This window comes from Aphis gossypii, chromosome X (genome assembly GCF_020184175.1).
Source record: "Aphis gossypii isolate Hap1 chromosome X, ASM2018417v2, whole genome shotgun sequence".
NCBI classification, from domain to species: Eukaryota; Metazoa; Arthropoda; class Insecta; order Hemiptera; family Aphididae; genus Aphis; species Aphis gossypii.
Genome location: NC_065533.1, coordinates 15,052,392 through 15,071,358, shown reverse-complemented (window position 1 = coordinate 15,071,358; position 18,967 = coordinate 15,052,392). Strand labels below are relative to the sequence as shown.

Genomic DNA, 18,967 nt, shown 5'->3' with positions numbered 1-18,967 from the left:
CAAAAATAAGATTTAGTTTTATTATGAATTAAATATTACCATTTTATTCAATGATTTATATAATATTTTTACTAAATTTTACAATGAATGTATTTTGTATACTTTCATTTGTTAGAAATGAAATCTTATGCCTTAAATTAGCAAATATTTAATAAAATAGTCATATTCACACATGTACTTAAAACTAAAAATTAGATGTAATTTTTTAAAAATTTGAATATTTTAATTTTATTCAATAACTTATATCATATTTTTTCTAAATTTTACAGTGAATGTATTTTGTACACTTTCATTTGTTAGAAATGAAATCTTATGCCTTAAATTAGCAAATATTTAATAAAATAGTCATATTTACACACATGTAAATAATTAAAAATTTATAATTTAGTTTTTATTTTTTTATAAATTAAATATTATCATTTTATTCAATGAATTATATTATATTTTTTCTAAATTTTAATATGAATAACGGTGTATACTTTCATGTGTTAGAAAAGAAATCTTATGCCTTAAAATAGCAAATATTTAATAATATAGTCATATTCACACTGTACTAAAAACTAAAAATTAGATTGTAATTTTTTAAAAATTTGAATATTTTCATTTTATTCAATGATTTATATCATATTTTTTCTAAATTTTACAATGAATGTATTTGTGGTACACTTTCATTGTTACAAGTGAAATCTTATGTCTTAAATAGCAAAATTATTAACAAAATTTCCATATTCACACACGTAGTAAAAACTAAAAATCAAATTAAAATTTTTTATAAATTAAATATTATCATTTTAGTCAATGATTTATATATTTTTTCTAAATTTTACAATGAATGTATTTTCTATACTTTCATTTGTTAGAAATGAAATCTTATGCCTTAAATTAGCAATATTTAATAAAATAGTCATATTCACACATGTACTAAAAACTATAATTAGATGTAATTTTTTAAATTTGAATATTTTCATTTTATTCATTAATTTATATCATATTTTTTCTAAATTTTACAATGAATCTATTGGGTATAATTTCAATTGTTAGAAATGAAATCTTATGTCTTAAATTAGCAAATATTTAATAAAAGAGTCATATTACATCCTTACAAAAACCAAAAATAAGATTTAGTTTATTACGAATTAAATATTACCATTTTATTCAATGATTTATATAATATTTTTACTAAATTTTACAATGAATGTATTTTCTATACTTTCATTTGTTAGAAATGAAATCTTATGTCTTAAATTAGCAAATATTTAATAAAATAGTCATATTCACACATGTACTAAAAACTAAAAATTAGATGTAATTTTTTAAAAATTGAATATTTTCATTTTATTCAATGATTTATATCATATTTTTACTAAATTTTACAATGATTCTATTGGGTATACTTTCATTTGTTAGAAATGAAATCTTATGAATTAAATTAGCAAATATTTAATAAAATAGTAATATTTACACACATGTAAATAATTAAAAATGTATAATTAGTTTTATTTTTTTATAACTAAATATTATCATTTTATTAATGAGTTATATTATATTTTTTCTAAATTTTAATATGAATCTAACGGTTATACTTTCATGTGTTAGAAAAGAAATCTTATGCCTTAAAATAGCAAATATTTAATAATATAGTCATATTCACACATGTACTAAAAACTAAAAATTAGATGTAATTTTTTAAAAATTTGAATATTTTCATTTTATTCAATGATTTATATCATATTTTTTCTAAATTTTACAATGAATCTATTGGGTATAATTTCAATTGTTAGAAATGAAATCTTATGTCTTAAATTAGCAAATATTTAATAAAAGAGTCATATTTACATCCTTACAAAAACCAAAAATAAGATTTAGTTTTATTATGAATTAAATATTACCATTTTATTCAATGATTTATATCATATTTTACTAAATTTTACAATGAATGTATTTTCTATACTTTCATTTGTTAGAAATGAAATCTTATGTCTTAATTAGCAAATATTTAATAAAATAGTCATATTACACACATGTAAATAATTAAAAATTTATAATTTAGTTTTTATTTTTTATAAATTAAATATTATCATTTTATTCAATGAATTATATTATATTTTTTCTAAATTTTAATATGAATCTAACGGTTATACTTATCTTCATGTGTTAGAAAAGAAATCTTATGCCTTAAAATAGCAAATATTTAATAATATAGTCATATTCACACATGTACTAAAAACTAAAAATTAGATGTAATTTTTTAAAAATTTGAATATTTTCATTTTATTCAATGATTTATATCATATTTTTTCTAAATTTTACAATGAATGTATTTTGTACACTTTCATTTGTTACAAGTGAAATCTTATGTCTTAAATTAGCAAATTATTAACAAATTTCCATATTCACACACGTAGTAAAAACTAAAAATCAAATTAAAATTTTTTATAAATTAAATATTATCATTTTAGTCAATGATTTATATCATATTTTTTCTAAATTTTACAATGAATGTATTTTCTATACTTTCATTTGTTAGAAATGAAATCTTATGCCTTAAATTAGCAAATATTTAATAAAAGAGTCATATTTACATCCTTACAAAAACCAAAAATAAGATTAGTTTTATTATGAATTAAATTTCCATTTTATTCATGATTTATATAATATTTTTACTAAATTTTACAATAGTATTTGTATACTTTCATATTGTTAGAAATGAAATCTTATGCCTTAAATTAGCAAATATTTAATAAAATAGTCATATTCACACATGTACTAAAAACTAAAAATTAGATGTAATTTTTTAAAAATTTGAATATTTTATTTTTATTCAATAACTTATATCATATTTTTTCTAAATTTTACAGTGAATGTATTTTGTACACTTTCATTTGTTAGAAATGAAATCTTATGCCTTAAATTAGCAAATATTTAATAAAATAGTCATATTTACACACATGTAAATAATTAAAAATTTATAATTTAGTTTTTATTTTTTTATAAATTAAATATTATCATTTTATTCAATGAATTATATTATATTTTTTCTAAATTTTAAAATGAATTTTGTGGGTATAAATACATGTGTTAGAAACGAAACCTTGTGTCTTAAATTAGCAAATTGTTAACAAAATAGTCATATTAACACTCATATTTAGAACTAAGAATGTAGAAAGCATACCATTTTCAAGGGGTTGGATATAGGCAATATTATAATTATTATAGTGATTAGCTGGATGAGGAGTGCATAGTGTGTGTGTGGTCATCCAACACATATTACAAATAAAAACTAAAATTTAGTTTTTATTTTTTTATTAACTACATATTATCATTTTATTTAATGAGTTATTTCATATTTTTTCTAAATTTTTCAATGAATCTATTGGGTATACTTTCAATTGTTAGAAATGAAATCTTATGTCTTAAATTAGCAAATTATTAACAAAATTTTCATATTCACACACGTAGTAAAAACTAAAAATCAAATTTAACTTTTTATAAATTAAATATTATAATTTTATTTAATGATTTATATCATATTTTTACTAAATTTAAAAATGAATCTATTGGGTATACATTCATTTGTTAGAAAAGAAATCTTATGCCTTAAATTAGCAAATTGTTAACAAAATAGTCATATTAACACACATATTTAGAACTAAGAATGTAGAAAGCATACCGTTTTCAAGGGGTTGGATATAGGCAATATTATAATTATTATAGTGATTAGCTGGATGAGTGGGTGCATAGTGTCTGTGTGGTCCTCGAACACATATTAACAATTAAAAACTAAAAATTAGTTTGTATTTTTTTATTAATATAATATTATCATTTTATTCAATGAGATATATCATTTTTTTTCTAAATTTTAAAATGAATTTAATGGGTAGAAATAAATGTGTTAGAAATGATATCGTTTATCTTAAATTAGCAAATTGTTAATAAAAGAGTCATATTTGTACACTTACTAAAAATTAATAATCAGATTTTATTTTTTTATAACTTGAATATTATCATTTTATTCAATGAGTTATATTATATTTTTTCTAAATTTTAAAAATGAATGTAATGTTTATACTTTTATGTGTTTGACTCAAATGAGATTCATAAACGAGACTTTGGCTTAAGAAAAGAAAATGTATTATTTAAATTAAAGTTGGTCGAGACCTACCTTAAGCATTGCTTTTGTTATTATTTCATTACTTTTAAATTATCATAAATATGTTAAGCAATACTTAATCTTATGCATTAACTATAAATACAACACTAAGTTTTTATACCTTAATACCTTACGTACACAATTCACTAACCACTTACTTTTGTGCAGTGTTTGATCTGAAGCTAATTAAAGGGGATCATATTATAATCCATTGTTCAATATTTGTCCATTGTAAATAATCAATTAAAAAAAAGTCCAAATTTCATTTCAATGCCTCCCTCAAATCCGCCACAACCTAAATTCCTCCTTATTTTACATTCTGAACAGTGATTCACTCAAGTCTATTTTATATTTCTTACCTCTTTTCCTGTCTCATTTTTCTGTTTATTCCCATTATTACCAGATCCTTCATTGAAAAATAAAAAATATGTTACTCATCGGCTAGTCAAAAAATAGTAGAACTAACAGAAGAAAAAAAAAGTTAAGTTGCATTGCATGAGGAATTAGTGAGACAAGAACTTTTGCTATCAAAAGAAATCCATGATTTGAAGATTAAACATATGAAAGCAGAACATTAGCTACGTATGTTAATTATTCAAAATGAATATGCCAATTCTTCTAAATGAAAATATAATAATATATATGAATAAACTTAAAACATTGTTTTTTAATCTTAAATTATATTTTTGTAATATTACATTTTAATTATTTTACATTTGTTAATAATAACAAATAATAGGTTAAATAATAAAGTTTATTATTAAATAGTTAGTTTCATAAATATATAATATATAATTAAGATGTAAACAAACTTTTTTATTATTTTTAGTTTTAATTTTTTTGTTATTTAATTATGTATTAAAAAATATAGTATCTTTCAATTTTTTTTATTAGCTACTATTGATTTATTTTTTTGTTATCAAATTTAAATAATGATTAGTTTATTAGTATAAGTTTTTAATGAATATAAATAGTTATTTATTATTTTATCTTAATCGTATATTATTACTGTTATTATAATACCTTAAAGTTACAGTTGTGAAAAATACTCATTCAATAATCGAGATCTAGCATTAGTCTGATTATTTTGAATTATAGGTATATTCTGTAAAACATCTTCTGGTAATTGGATTACTGAATTATCATATGGTATTTGATCATTTTTGTCAATTGCTATGTTATGAAGAACTGAACATGCAATAATAACTGATTGCATCTTATGTGCTTGGAATCTCAGTCCAAGGGACAATATAGGAAAGCGACGTTTCCAAACACCATATGTGCGCTCTACTAGATTTCTAGTTCTTATCTGTGATTCATTGTAAACATTTTCTGGCCCAAGCTGTGGATTAAGAAATGGGGTCACAACATGATCTGTATTGGCATACCCATAGTCTGCAACAATTAAACTATTGCCCCATTTCTTTGTAAAATGTAAGTCTTGGTATATTTTTGAGTTGGAGAATATAGTTGAATCGTGGGTTGAACCAGACCAGCGTACAACTATGTCCATAATTTTTAGTTTTGAAGATACCACTGTTTGGACATTGAATGAGAACCACCCCTTTCGATTACGAAAATACTCAGCATTTGGGCCACCTTAAATAAATGATTCATTTTTTTTTTTTTTAACATGTTTATTTATAAAAATTAAAACTAGTTTATTTGGATTGTTAAAAATTATATAATATGTTTTAACATTTGATATGCCATTTTTTTTAGTGTAGATGTTTAAATAATCACAAATCCAAATCAACCATTATATTATTATAATAGGTAACTACATTATTATACCTACATACGAGTATAATATTCATCACAACTTACCAGGACTTTGAATTTTCACATGGGTGCAATCTATAGCCCTAATAACTAATAGAAATTTCGCTGTTTTATAAAAATCTTTTTGTAACTGCCTAATTTCAAAATCATTATCTGGCATTCGAACATATTCTTTACGAAGGTTAGCTATAGTCAGGCTTACATCTCGAACTATGAGGCATGCTGATGATTTGCTAACTCCAATACAGTCACCTGCACTAATTAAATAGCTCCCCGTGGCATAAAACCGTAAAGTTAATAATAGTTTTTGAGCCGGAGTTACAGCATGATTCCTGTTCAAAATTATAAATCATTGTTAAATAAATATATTATGCTTAGCCCACGAATAATACCTTATTTCGTGGCTAAACATATACTTGCAATCGGGTATAATATAAATATAAATAATAACACACCTATCCGAGTTTGATGAAATGGAATGTTTTATAATACCTATTTAAAACTTCAATAACCGTCTCTTTAGATAATCGAAATCGGACTTTAAAATCGTAATCATCCCATTTATTAAAATGATCGATCCTACATCTTATAGTATAAGGTCTTCGAACATAGTTTACGTACTCGTTAAGTTCATTATCGTCATCTTCAAAGAGTATAGAATGGTCCATGATGAGTTCCGTGGTGATTGGTGAGTATAAACTACGAGTATAAAAAAAATAACGAGAGTAGAAAATTTCAAATTTACATATATTTTGTAGTCTGATTTTTTTTTATCAGAAAAACAACTATTTACCTATATGTAGTGTTACCTGCAGTTAATGGTTTAACTGCAGGAAATATTAGCGATTAGCTTAACTGCTAGTTAAGCCTTTCAGTTAGCTTAATCCAGGTTTGATAAACAGTTTAACTGAGACATACATTTAACCGGCAGTTAAATTCTACTAACTGCCAGTTAAAGTCAATTGAAAAACCGGCCCTTAATGTGTTATATCATTATGTATTATGATATGCGTTATTAAACATAGGTACTATTGTACATCATAATTTCTTTTTTTTAGATACATTTTTAAAAAATATTTAACGCATTAATAAACCATTAAGTCAAAATCTAAAAAATGATTTTAACTTGAATTGTAAATTTTATCCATTAAAGTACTTAATATTAATTAATAATTATTATCAATATTATCCTCTTTTGGGCAGCGCATATATTATTATTTAACTCATAATAAACATAGACATAAACAATATAAATTATTTAAATTTATCTTTAATATAATACGTCATCTATGTTTGGACGACCATACGGTATAATGATAAACTGATAACTGATAATGATAATGACGGATAAATACTATTATTTTAAATAAATGGCGACTCTAAAAAATAAACAAAACCATAACATTCAAAGATTATTGAGACAGTATCTGATCGCCTACAATAATTTTCAATACGTTATCTCATCGCCATTCGCCAGTCCAAATATTATGATCTGTCAAAGTATGAAGTGTCAAAGTGTGTTTTTTAACAACGTGTACTGCCTTACTGGGCAGTAGTCACCGGTGACTAGGGAAATGTTTATGATGTGGAGAAGCCGTCGACTGTTGAACGTGTTATTTAAAATCAGTTATTACGTATTATAATTATTAGCGATTTGGATCTTTTTCATGACAAAATAAAAAGGTATGTCAGCAACTTTGTGATACGCAGGAAATTGCTGCCGGCTTGCTTTTTATCAATACATTTATTACCATTCATGAAACTATTAGAATTTCCATTTATCGCTTTACCGGTCATGGCTTCATTTGCTAATCGCTGTGTTCCAGTTCGTATTTGCTCTCGCGTGACAATTGATAAAATAGTCTACTTAGACGTCAACAGTTTGCAAAATTCTGCTAAAGAGCTTAAGTATAGAATGACTAAGAACACTAATAAGATTAATTACATTAGCTGTGCGCAAGTGTGCGCTGTGTGTGCATGAATCGAAATATTCGAGTGAAAGTTCAAAAGGTTGGTAATTTTAATTTATTATTAATACAAATTATTATAATTATGTTGTAAATTTTTTCTTCTTTTTTTTTATTTCTTGCTTTAACTGTTTGTCTATAATTTTTCTGTTGAGGCTATTTAGCACGGTTTTAGAAGATAAGGTCGACTCTTTATTTATCATTGTGTTCGCTTACAAAGGACATTTTAGTATTTATTTAATCCGTTATTTTCATAGCACCTCTGTTCCAACTCTCTGAATTTTACTATTTACCAACTTACTTAGCATCGCTTATTGAGTAATGGCATGACTGCAGGGTGGCAAGAATGTTACAAATTCAAAAATAAAACCTGGTCACCAAGACACCAATTAATAATTAACTATAAGTTAATAAATAAATAAATAAATTGATTTTAATGATTTATTTTAATAATTAGGTAACCATATTACATATTTTATAATTATAGTATTTACAGACTTACAATATAGGTTGGATACCTTCTATGTACTACCTATGTTGAATATAACTTAGTAATTTTTTTTTATTGTGATTCAATTTTTTATTTTTATGATTTACTTGTTGGGAAACCTGTCTTATTCTGATATGTATGTAATTTATATCTACAAAAGAAATTATATCTGTGGCATGTTTAGAACATGGTAAACTTGATTTGTGTTCACTCAATATCTCTTCTAAAATCTAATAAAAAACATAAGGTGAGTTACAATATTTTTGAATATATAGTAAAAAGTTATACTTGGATGTATTAATCGTCCGTGGATTTTAGATTAATTAAAGCTGCTTGAATTTGTTGTGAATGTCTTTGATGAGGTATAAATTATGTCTTACAAACTTAAGTGTTATGTATAATACATCAATTGTTTACATAAATAACCTGAAATATCATTTGAATCATAGACTTACATTAAATTTAACCAATGCAAATAGTGAGTATAGTAATGTAGTACTAATACTATTTGTAAAAAAATTTATAAATATTTGATGTAGATACAATTTTTAAGTAGGTATGTTATTATTTTATGTATAATAAATCAATAGTTTTCATAATTGTTGAAGTAGGTTAGGTAACCTATACAAAATTATTGTAGAAAGCTAATAAATAAAAATATTAAAAAAATATATTCTTACTGTTTATCCTCACAATTAATATATAATATACTCAGTGGTATTTTTATATAATGTTACCTACCTGTTAAATAATATATTAAACAATCAATGATTTCTGCTTTGGCATAGTCATGTTCAACTATATCCACAAATTCCCAACTTTAAAATAAAACATTTTGATTATGATCTTTTTTAATCACTTGTCGTTCTATATCATCAGAATCAAAATGATTTTCATAAATAACAAAATTAATTTTTAAATGAATCCCAAAATGAATTTCCCATTGGCTTTAGGTACATAATTTTTGGAACAACTAAACACAGGTAATTTTGAATTTTTATTGCAATCAATAAAACAAAATAAGTTGGATATATTTAATTTGAAAGAAACAATTCTTAAAACATCTACAATTACAACAATATGATATTATACTAACCACTAACAAATATGTTTGTGAAAACAAGATTATAAATTTACTATTTAGGAAGTATTAATATAATTTCTATTTCAATATATGCATATAAATTACAACTGATCTATTTATGGTTTTATATTCTTAAACATACAGGGCGATTCGCCAAGTATGATCATGCCGTTTTTTCTTCAATAAAGCAGTAATTCAAAATTTGGAATTTTTGAATTTATTTTAAAATCGTATTTTTAAATTCTTGAAATATCTTATTTATTCAAGGAGTGTTCTATAGAGATAGAAACTTCTATTTTTCTAATGAAAACACCCCTTTTCAACTGTAAATTATACATAATATAATTTTTCTGAAATTTTATTAAATGTAAACTGTAATATCGCATATCTAAATTTTTGGACAAATTATGATTAGGTTATGTTGTTATGTATAATCTTCTTGTGTTTGATTTTGTTCATATACACGATAACAAAAAATCGTTACTTTCCATTCAAAACTAAAATGAGTGATATCACATAATATCATAAGAGTAATGCACAATTTAAATAGTTTAAATGCTCTTCTCAAAAATGATGAATATGTAATATGTGCTATTACAGTTTACCTTAATGAAATGTGAAATAAATAATTTTACAATATTTGTTAATTTTTTAAAAATGTTTGGTTCATTGCATAAATTTGCTTTATGAATTTCTTTAAAATGTTTTTTCAATATTTTTACAGTTCTGAATAAATTATTTGCTAGAATTTTCAAGCTTCATTTAGACATGCATTTTGTCCAATTCATTGTATCTATATCATGTGAGCCTAATAACTGAAGAAGTTTTTCAGAAAAACAGTTACATAACCAGTTACATATTGTCCACTATGCTCCTCAATGCTGTCATATGGTTCTTCAATATCTACCTAAAATACATATGTAAGTCGTAATATTATTAAAACATTATGTTCTATTCTATTGTATGATACATAATTTATAACTAGGTACTTCAAATTGTTCTAAAATATCCGTGTGTGCTTGTGGAACTACTATTTGACGAACTCTAACAGCCAAATCCATATATATTTTTAATTGTATGCTTTTCTTATTTTAGTGTCCTGTGGAATGGTTCTGCAGTGCATGCTTTTAATTGAGGACACTTTAAACACCTGGAATTTAATATCTGGACAGAAATTAACTGAAATTTTGAAATCATGAAAAATCTGGACTGTACTAAATTGGACTATAATAATTTGGGATTGAACCATCTGCCTTTGAGTACTGTAGTTAGTTTAATAATGACCTTAAATGCAGCTCTCAAAGGCTATTGGTTCTGTCCTATTTGTATAACAGACAAAAAAAACAAACAACACATCTTAAAAACAAAATTGGTGAGTTTTTTATATTTAATATGTACTTACATATATTATATAGCAGGGGTGGCCATACATATAACTTTGTTAATAAATCATGCAATTTTCATACCAAACAATTAAAACTGATACAATTATTTTTAGAGTATAATTTAACCTTAGTATAATATTACTTTATTCAAATTATGTTTGTAAATTATACATTTTATAATTTTTCTGAATTTTTTTTTTTTTTTGATTTAACTATGAAAACTCATATAAGTAGTTTTTGATTTCATCATTCAATGAAAAATTGGGGCTGAGTACGCTTGGTACATAATATTTAATACGATAATAATTATTTAATGTGATATTTAATTTTCGTTTGCCGCTTAAATATTTAAAATTTTATACATTACCTCAATAAAGTTCAGATTGAAACGCCCAATAAAATAGCGGGAAAAAACTCAACTAAAATGTCCTTTCTAAGCGATCGAATTGACTAAAGTTGTTAAATTGCAAAATGTCCCGATCCTATCTTCAAAGACCGTGCTAGTTACTCTTAAGTATGTTCAAGTTTGAATAATACATTGAAGAATTTATTCTGGTATTTCTAAATTGTTAGGTAAACCATAATAACCCAAATCTACATTTTTGGATAAATTTAAGTTAGGCTATGTTATTAAGTATAACCTCCTTGTGCTTCATTTTGTTTATATAAACGATAACCAAAAAATCATTACTTTCCAATCAAAACTACATTGAGTGATATTACATAATAGCATAAGAGTAATGTACAATTTAAATAGTTTAATGCTCTCTTAAAAAATGATGATGCAATAATGTACGGTGCAATAAAGGTATATTTTAAGAATATGGTTGTTGGACCAAATATATATTTAAGTGTTTATCAAGTCATCAAGTAATGATTAGTTATAAAAAGTATGGTATATGCCGAAGGAATATTAAGGATATTTAGTTAGGTATTAAATAATAATCGTTTAATTATTAACCAATAAATATTATATTAATTGGAAAGAACCGTATTTATCAATTATCTAATTTTTTTTTGTTGTTTTGTGAACTCGAAAAGGAAACGACGAGATGCCTTACACTCTATGATTGGTAGAGATGACGTACGTGGAAGCTCAGTGTCACATATGAAGTCGACATTCAAAGCTGAAGTTCTGGTGTTGGCAGACTTTAGTCCTCACACCAAAATGGTAAACAAACGTGTGTATAATAAATAATAATACAATAATTCAATGGTTTCTATCAATTCCCTTGGAAGCTTATTGAACCAAATAACAAGATTATTTACAAATTGATTGAGTATTATAAAAATAATTTTAAATAATTTGAATAAACATTTTGTAAATAGTTTTCTGAAAAAGAATGAATTAATTTATTTTTAAAATATAAACTATAGTTTTGGTACTGCATTTTGGAGCTAAAACGAGCAGACTACTGGTATAGTTAACTCTAGAACATGCGACATAGCACTGTTCATGCCAAAAACATTCATTCTATGTCCACATATAAACTATCAGTGGTATCATTACATTTATTAGTAGTTCCAAAACTGAAATTAATATTGAGTGTTTTAGTACCAAAACTAAACGTTTTAACATAAAAATACTGGTGTAGCAATTAACTTAATACATTTTCAAAATATATATTATATTTTATATGATAAAATACATATCAATTTACAAAACAAATTTAATATAGATATTAAATTATTAATATTATTTATAAATTTATGATAATACTACAAATTACATAAATTTTAATAATTTATTTTTACTCCGTAAGAAAATATAAACATAACATTAAACGCTATATAAAGAGGCTTACTATCATTATTGTCAGTTGTAGCTAGCAATGCTAGCATCTTATTTATAAAATTTAAATATACTTACTATTATTATAAATTTAAATTTTTTGGTAATCGTTTATTAAAAATTATCAAATTATATAAAATTAATTCATAAACATTTTGGCTCACGGAATAATTGTATTTTTATATGTGGCCCGTGAACACAACTATGTTAGCATGGCCATCCCTGCTATATAATACATAAGTGTACTTATAAAATAAAATAAACTTATATCGTCTATTACACAATTAGGACAGAACCAATAGCCTTTGAGAATGGCAGTTAAGATCACAATTAAACTATCTACAATAATCAAAGGATGATGGTTCAATCCCAAATTTTTATAGTCCAGTTTCGTACAGCTCAAAATTTTAAGGATTTAATTTATTAAAATCCAGCTATTTCCGTCCAGATATTTAACTCCAGGTTTTTACTCTTTCTAACTTAGACACATGCAACGTAGAACCATTCAATATTATACTTAAGTAATAATAGAATACAAATATTTAATATGTAAGATAGAAAACAAAGAAAGAATATTTTTTATAGTATGTGTAAATAATTGTCAGTTTTCGGCCAATGTTAATATCGCAGTGCAAAGAATGATAGTTGATCAAATGAATTGTAGATGTGTGTATTATAATTGTTTGTGTTTGTGTGTATGTGTGTACTTAAATCTTTATATATTATAAATGAAGGGTGGAATCAACGTAGAGCTAGAACTATTGAACCGATTTATCTGAATGTGCAAAATCAGACATTGACATGCACTTCTTATCCATGAAATGTAGTTTCTCGATTTTACAGTAAATACTAAATACTTATATATATAAATATATACTCTTTAATTTTTAATACTTATTCAATAAAACAAAATAAAATAAAATAAAGATGACAAGTAACTAAAAATGTTAAAAGTTTTAAACAAAAAACAAAATATGGAATATAATTTAATTATATTTATCTAAATGTTTTCGTATAGTTAGAATACCTACTTTGTTATACAGAGGCTAGTATGTCATAAAGTGATCATTGTTACTTAACTATATTTAATAAAATATAAATATGTAAACAAGTATTCCATGCAGCTGGTTTGACCCTTGCAGCACCCTTAATAGCATTCATGTGACAGTGATATTCAAGAAATAGATGTAACATCCGATGATACTAGATTTCATGAGTCGGTATCTATCGGATGTAACTCCCACTTCCGAAATGTCGGCTGATTAATTACCTGAGAACCTCTCAGACTTGTCGTCGTCATCTTCGAATACCTTGGAAAATTTTTTCTGCAGCGAATATTTCACAAGCTTCCTCTTCGGCGACTCTTCTAGTTCAGCGGTTCTCAACCTTTGTATAGTGGCGATCACCAAGATATTTATAGATATATTTATTTCTATAAATTATTATTTTAACTACCTACTTACCTAGCTATTTTATAGATGATATCATTAGTTAAACTCATCATATTGCAGACTCAAATATAGGTTATATTCCATTCAATCTGTAATATCTGGAGAACACTTTACCAGGTGATCTTGCTTTTGACTTTGTGTTAAGTACTTTTCCTGATTGTCGATCTTTAGATAGCACCATCAGAAAAAAATCTAATAACAAACACAAAATCAATACATTCTCACATACGTTTCACACTTGGCTAAATTGACTTTTAACCTTATTAACTTACCTTATTATTTATTTTGCACAACTTTTAACAGTGAAAAATACCTTTTTCCCTGACAACTTTTAATGACCATATGACAGTTTAGATTCTAAACTTTAGTAAGTGCTCTTTATTCATCCTTACTCCATCTGTAACAAATAATTTAATTTTTTAAATTTAGTATTTTGCATATGATTATATAGGTAATTACAAAAACCCCGCTGTACACTGTATAATTATTATTATTGCTTAGTGGATTATTGGATATTTTGAATTTGAAAATAAATTCTCAGTTTTACCAGAAAGTTAGCTTACTATTTGTGATAAAATGTATATTTCAAAATGGCCAAAATCTGGTAATATCCCAAAAATGAAATCTGAATGTGTAAAATCAGACATTGATCGGCAACACTTATCCATTAAATGTAGTTTCTTGATTTTACAGTAAATACCTATAATCTATATATATTAATAAATACTGTTTAATTTTTAATATTCAATAATACAAAAAACTAACTAAAAATGTTAAAAGTTTTAAACAATAAAATATAAAATATGGCAATATTATAATTCCTTTTGATTGAAAGTATAATTTTTTAACTATTGTAGCTTTAAGCCAAAAATTATATACTTTGTTTTTTCTTAGTTTTCATAATATTGTTATGTGATTTAAATAGGTAAATATAAATACCTATAAAAAAAAGTATTTTTTTTATTATTATTACATTTTATTAGTTTCACAGTGTCAATGTTTTATTTTTATTGCTTTATTAATACTAATTAAATATTTAAAACTAATTATAGCCATTGGTATTATAAGTTATTACAAATCATAAATGAAAATGGCATATGCATCAAACATCCAAAATAATTTATTCTATAACTGATTGTAAAGATCTACAACTTAATTTTGTTAATTTTTATAAATGGTGTTCAAACAATGACCTTTACTAACCTAGGTACTGGACTTCATTAAATGTTTAAACAATATTTTTAGTAAAAACTAATAATACATTTATTTATCATTTATCAACGTCTCTAATCAATTATTTAGTAAAATTATTTGAAACTAAACTGAATTTCACCACTGAGCCTATATTGAAAGAAAAAAATAAGCAACCTTCGATGTCTAGATTCCTAAAATGTTTTGTTTTTCTTCCTTTTCTTTAAATTTAGAATAGAAAGGCCAACTAGCTAATTCAAATTATAATGACTAAGAATGATAATAGACTATATGTTATAGTACGAGTATATTGTTGTTATTATTATTTTATACATTGAATATTCATGATTTTTTTGTTGTTGTTGTTGCTGTTGTTATAAAAAGCCAATTTTTAAATTTGTTTTAAACATATACAACACATTATTATTATGTATTATACCATCTCTTTTTTATTGTACTTATAATAATGATAAACTTGCTAATTCAGAATTGTATTAACCATGAAAAATTAAATACAATTGGATTTACTCATTCTTAAACTCCATTAAATGAAATATTAGCTATACAGATTTTAACAATCATTTTTAAGTTTAGACTAAAAAATATAAAATACAAGTCAAAAATTACATCAAATCATAATAACAATTTTATTTTCTGAAATCAATCAAAATTATTTAAACATTAATTATTTTTTGTAAGTCAACTATATTTAAAAATTATGTGTTGAAAAGTGAAGACGAAGTCATAAAGATAGCATATAAAACTACAGATTTTACTTAATCTATAAACAAAAATTTTATGAATATTGATAAGAAATTTTGGATGTTTTAGGTTTTTAATTGCATAGTAATTATATATATTAACTATAGCCAATCATGTATAGTGTTACTTGTGACAAAATAAATATTTCCAGTGGCTTTCCCTATCTTGAACTCTGTTAAGTGTAATCTACACAATATATTTTTAATAAAATTATGTTATATTATTTTTTACTTAAGCCGGATTTCCACGACAGGTGTACTAGCCAAATACGCCAATAATTGTACATTTTACCAGTGCACTATAACGGTGTTCACACGACTAGTAGACTTGACAAGTAATTCAAGTAATATTGGTCGCTATTCTTTTGACTTGCGTCACATTTATCGACAATCCTCGGGAACATTACCAGTGACAAATAATTGTACAAGTATGGCGATCCAACGGAATGGCAAGTGTAACTACCAGCACCAAATATTGACCAAGTGAACTGGCTGTGGGAATCCGGCTTTATAAATAAATAAATATTGGAGCAAAACCAAAATTTTAGATTACCATTTCCTACTTAACCTATAATAATAAATAAATAAATAATAACACAAGACATTCTAAATAATATAATTACTGATAACTATTTAAGTTATTTAAAAATGAAACAAATACAAACCCAGTATCCAGCTAATCATTTGATTCAATCGAACAATATCAACTTTTAATTCTTAAAAACATCGGTGTTTATTCATGAAAGCATCGGAGTCCGGTCATTATGTGTTGAATGTTTTCTGAAAGTGTACCTTTTTAGTGAACAACATAAATCGTGTATACTAGAATAAAAATGTAGATAATAATATTATAACTTATATAATGTAGACGACCTATAAGCTGATCACACATTAGGTAATTATACTTAACTTACATACAACTAGTACAACTGCGTGTATACAGTAGAAATGAGAACGGTGCATTTAAACGGCTTGATTTTAATTTCACGATTTACAATTTACGACACACACAATCCTTGTAGCGATTTTCGTTATCGTATTATTTCAGTGCCCATCTATCAAGTCGTATTGAATGTTGAACACAGTATTAAATACACGCTATAACACACACGTACACGATTATAGAGAATATTAAAGGCAACGATTATTTCGTCAAGACGTGTGCTCCATATCGCGCGCGTTACTGCAAATAACAATAATAACAACAACGCTCGCCTCAATTATTGATTTTTCGACGTGACAGTGCGACCGACACGCGTGCCTGCGAGTTGATCGATTGGCGCAGCTTTGACCACGACGAAGCCCCGTCGACTGACCGTTCATTTCCGCTGAACTGCACAACTGCAGTGCCAACCACCGGTGCAGGCGGATGTTTGGTTCTATTGCCAACCGGGGCACTTGAAAGGGCCCTATCACAGACTTGTGAAATATTATATAAACTAGCATCGTGAAACTCGCTGTAAAGAGGACGCCACACTAAAAGTGAAACGCACCTATACAACGGCTGAGAGAACGCGCTGTTAGGTGTTTTTGCGATCCTCAAGCACCGCGATGTTTTAATCACGGCCACTGGCCACTACTGTAGTAGTTGGCGACCGGCCGACTACTGTGTTTATTCGAGAACGATAAAAAAATAATAATTAGTATATTATTATTATATATAATATATAATAATAATAAATATATAAAAAATTAAAAAAAAAAAGCGGGCAAGTGGGTACAGTTCTGCTGTACATTAGGTGCCGTATGGATCATTATTATATATTATAGGAGTGTTAAATTTGAATTCAATGATAGTTATCATTGTATAAGAAAAACGATTCTGAACGAAGATGATTTGTCAGCCTAGGATATAATTTCCAGTTGTTGGTGAAAAAGGTGGTTTATGTTTTAATGGCCTGAATACAGCAAAATTTAAGTTCTTTTATAATTATTGTAAGCTAAACTTATGAAAAATCTTGTATTAAATTTTCAACTCTTAGCTACCTATACAAACATTTTTATGAATTATACCTACAAAATAATTTGCAAATATTCATAATTTTAACGAATTTTCGTCAAAATTTGAACTTCAAATGCTAATAAAAAAAAATTGTGCCTATGTATTCTTATAGTTTTTTAATCACTATAAGAATAACATATGAGGAACTTTGTATAAAATTTTCAAGTATTTTGATAGGGCCAAAAAAATTTTATCGACCCTTCAAAAAAGTTTTTCAAGAAAAATTGAAAATTTCAGTTGTTTATAAATAGCTCAAAAAAACTCAAAATATTTTGAAAATTAAATCAAGTAAATAAAATGCCAATCTAAATAACTGGTAAAATTTTCAAGTATCTACGACTTATACTTTTTGAATTATAACAAATATCAAAAATCGTTTGAGGCTAAACCGTTATTTAACGCGGTTTTGTAAAAATTTAAATTTCAAACACTCATAAAAATTTTTTGTCTGAATCCGGTAGAGTTTTTTTTACAGATATTTGAAGAAAAATGTATGGAGAACCTTGTACCAAATTTTCAAAACTTAGTTATAAAAGAAAAAGATTTTATGATTTTTCAACTTCAAAATTACTTGCAAATTTTCACGTTTTCGACAGATTTCGTAAAAATTTGAACTATAAAGTATAAACTCTTATAAAAAAAAATTGTGCCTATGTATTCTTATAGTTTTTTAATCACTATAAGAATAACATATGAGGAACTTTGTATAAAATTTTCAAGTATTTTGATAGGGCCAAAAAAATTTTATCGACCCTTCAAAAAAGTTTTTCAAGAAAAATTGAAAATTTCAGTTGTTTATAAATAGCTCAAAAAAACTCAAAATATTTTGAAAATTAAATCAAGTAAATAAAATGCCAATCTAAATAACTGGTAAAATTTTCAAGTATCTACGACTTATACTTTTTGAATTAT

At 24.9% G+C, this 18,967-nt stretch overlaps 1 protein-coding gene and 1 long non-coding RNA gene across 3 annotated transcripts; one reads left to right on the top strand and one right to left on the bottom strand.

Annotated features, from left to right (window-relative positions):
- Positions 1–5,180: 5,180 nt before the first annotated feature.
- On the bottom strand, positions 5,181–6,272 carry LOC126552375 (putative nuclease HARBI1; the record flags this gene model as incomplete). Its single annotated transcript, XM_050207068.1, has 2 exons — positions 5,181–5,749; positions 5,978–6,272. Coding segments are annotated over 2 exons (864 nt in total), but the record flags the coding sequence as incomplete, so codon positions are not given.
- A 1,037-nt stretch (positions 6,273–7,309) lies between these two features.
- LOC114125420 (uncharacterized) lies at positions 7,310–12,187 on the top strand. 2 transcript variants are annotated; one of them, XR_007606325.1, is made up of 5 exons: positions 7,310–7,615; positions 7,759–7,942; positions 10,198–10,393; positions 10,569–10,845; positions 11,900–12,187. It is a non-coding gene; the product is annotated as an uncharacterized LOC114125420 (long non-coding RNA). The 2 variants fall into 2 exon arrangements; XR_003592517.2 differs by having other exon boundaries at positions 7,310–7,942.
- The last annotated feature ends 6,780 nt before the right edge of the window (positions 12,188–18,967 follow it).